The following is a 1814-nucleotide window of genomic DNA, read 5'->3' as shown; positions in this document are numbered from 1 at the left end:
ATGTCTAATGCAGGAGCACAGGTGCTCCATGCTGTCTTGCTGGGTGGTAGAATCAGTGAACAGAAGGGGGAGGTGGAGGAACAGTCCCACTGCAGGGTTGAGGGGAAGCATGGTCTTCCTAACTTCCCATAATTGACCCCCATGTTATCACCAAGGAAGGGGCAAGGCTGAGCCTACCAATGCCCCACTTCTGGGTGGTCAAGGGGAGAATGCAGAGCACATATTTACACGGGTTCAGTGAAGTGAAGTGAAAGAGGAGGCATCAGAGTTTGTGTAGTTTCATGTCTTCAGTGAAGGATGTTGAATTTGGACACATATGCTATTTCAGAGACCCTCTGCTCACCACTCTGCTCACTCTGTTACCCAGACTTTGAGATTGGAGTCTTACCCTTTAAGGATATTAATTTTCTGTTTGCAAGTAAATGCCTTATTCATTTTGCATCTCACACTTGCAGTTTTTTTTTTTTCCAGGATATGCTTCCAAGAAGGATTAAATAAAATATAGGATGTAAGAATAAATTAAATGAATGAGGAATTAATTCCTCAAACTAAACCTAGTGCCTCCTCCAAAGCCCTGTTATCCTGCCCTCAGGAAAACCAGTCTCTCCAGTCACCCTCCTTCACGTGGCTGTGTGTTTCTGCCCCAGTCTCCACAGGGCATCCTTCACCTCTTTGTTTCTCAGACTGTAGATGAGGGGGTTGAGCATCGGGATGACCAGCGTGTAGAAGACAGAGACCACCTTGCCCTGCTCCATGGACTGCACAGCTCCCGGCTGGGCATATATGACAAAAAGGGTCCCATAACAGAGAGACACAACTGTCATGTGGGAGCCACAGGTGGAGAAGAGCTTGTGTCTGCCTCCTCCTGAGCGCATCCTCAGGATGGTCACTGTGATGTAGCCATAGGAGATGAGGATCACAAGTATGGTGCCCACAATGATGAGGCCACAGATGGCAAACATGACCAGCTCATTAATGGTAGTGTCAGCACAGGCAAGCTTGAGCAGAGGGAGCATATCACAGTGGAAGTGGTCAATGTGGTTGGAGCTGCAGAACGGGAGGCTGAATGTGAAGCTGGTCTGCAGGATGGAGTTGAAGGAGCCCACACAGTAGCAGCCCAGCATCAGACGGGCACAGACCGAGGGGCGCATGGAGATGGTGTAGCGCAGGGGGGTGCAGATGGCCAGGAAGCGGTCATAGGCCATCACAGCCAAGAGGAATCCCTCAGTGGTGATCATGGTGGAGAAGAAGAAGAACTGGGTGACACATCCTGCAAAGGTGATGACCTTGGTTGACGACATTAAGTCAAACAGGGCCTTGGGGTAGATGACAGATGAGTAGCACAAGTCCAGGAAGGAGAGGTTCTTGAGGAAGAAGTACATTGGGGAGTGCAGACGGGCATCCAGGGTGATGAGCACGATCATGGTGAGGTTCCCCAGGACGTCCACCACATACAGTGCCAGGAACAGAGCAAACAGCAGGGCCTGAGTCTGTGGGCCACCCGCAAATCCATCCAGCACGAACTCCTGCAGAGGCATCACTGAGAGGTTTCCATTCCCATAGGGTGACATGGATCTCAGCTAGGCAACAAGTGGCAGACAGTAGAGAGCAAGTGGGAGGCAATGAGAAGTTGCAGGTCAAGGTCACAAGGTTGTATTCTTTTGGAGAACAGGATCCCTTCAGTGACCCACTGCCCCCGACCAAGGAACAGCTAGATACCCACTCTTCTTCCAGACGAGCTCCAACTGACCTGAAACATGAGCATTTCCTCTAATTCACCAATTCCTAAGTATACATGGACCATAAAAAAGGCC

The 1814-nt window shown here is 50.2% G+C and overlaps 1 protein-coding gene across 1 annotated transcript; it reads right to left on the bottom strand.

Annotated features, from left to right (window-relative positions):
• Positions 1-620: 620 nt before the first annotated feature.
• On the bottom strand, positions 621-1571 carry LOC133040425 (olfactory receptor 9S13-like). Its single transcript, XM_061120150.1, has one exon. The coding sequence runs from the start codon at positions 1569-1571 to the stop codon at positions 621-623; it is 951 nt and encodes a 316-aa protein (XP_060976133.1).
• Positions 1572-1814: the final 243 nt, after the last annotated feature.

Source organism: Dama dama, chromosome 20, assembly GCF_033118175.1.
Source record: "Dama dama isolate Ldn47 chromosome 20, ASM3311817v1, whole genome shotgun sequence".
In the NCBI taxonomy this organism is placed as follows: Eukaryota; Metazoa; Chordata; class Mammalia; order Artiodactyla; family Cervidae; genus Dama; species Dama dama.
The sequence above is the reverse complement of the archived record's forward strand: the minus strand, read 5'-3'. Positions and strand labels throughout refer to the sequence as shown.

Coding starts and splice junctions, on each gene's coding strand:
- LOC133040425 (XM_061120150.1), bottom strand. CDS start 1,571: ATGTCACCCTATGGGAATGGAAACCTCTCAGTGATGCCTCTGCAGGAG.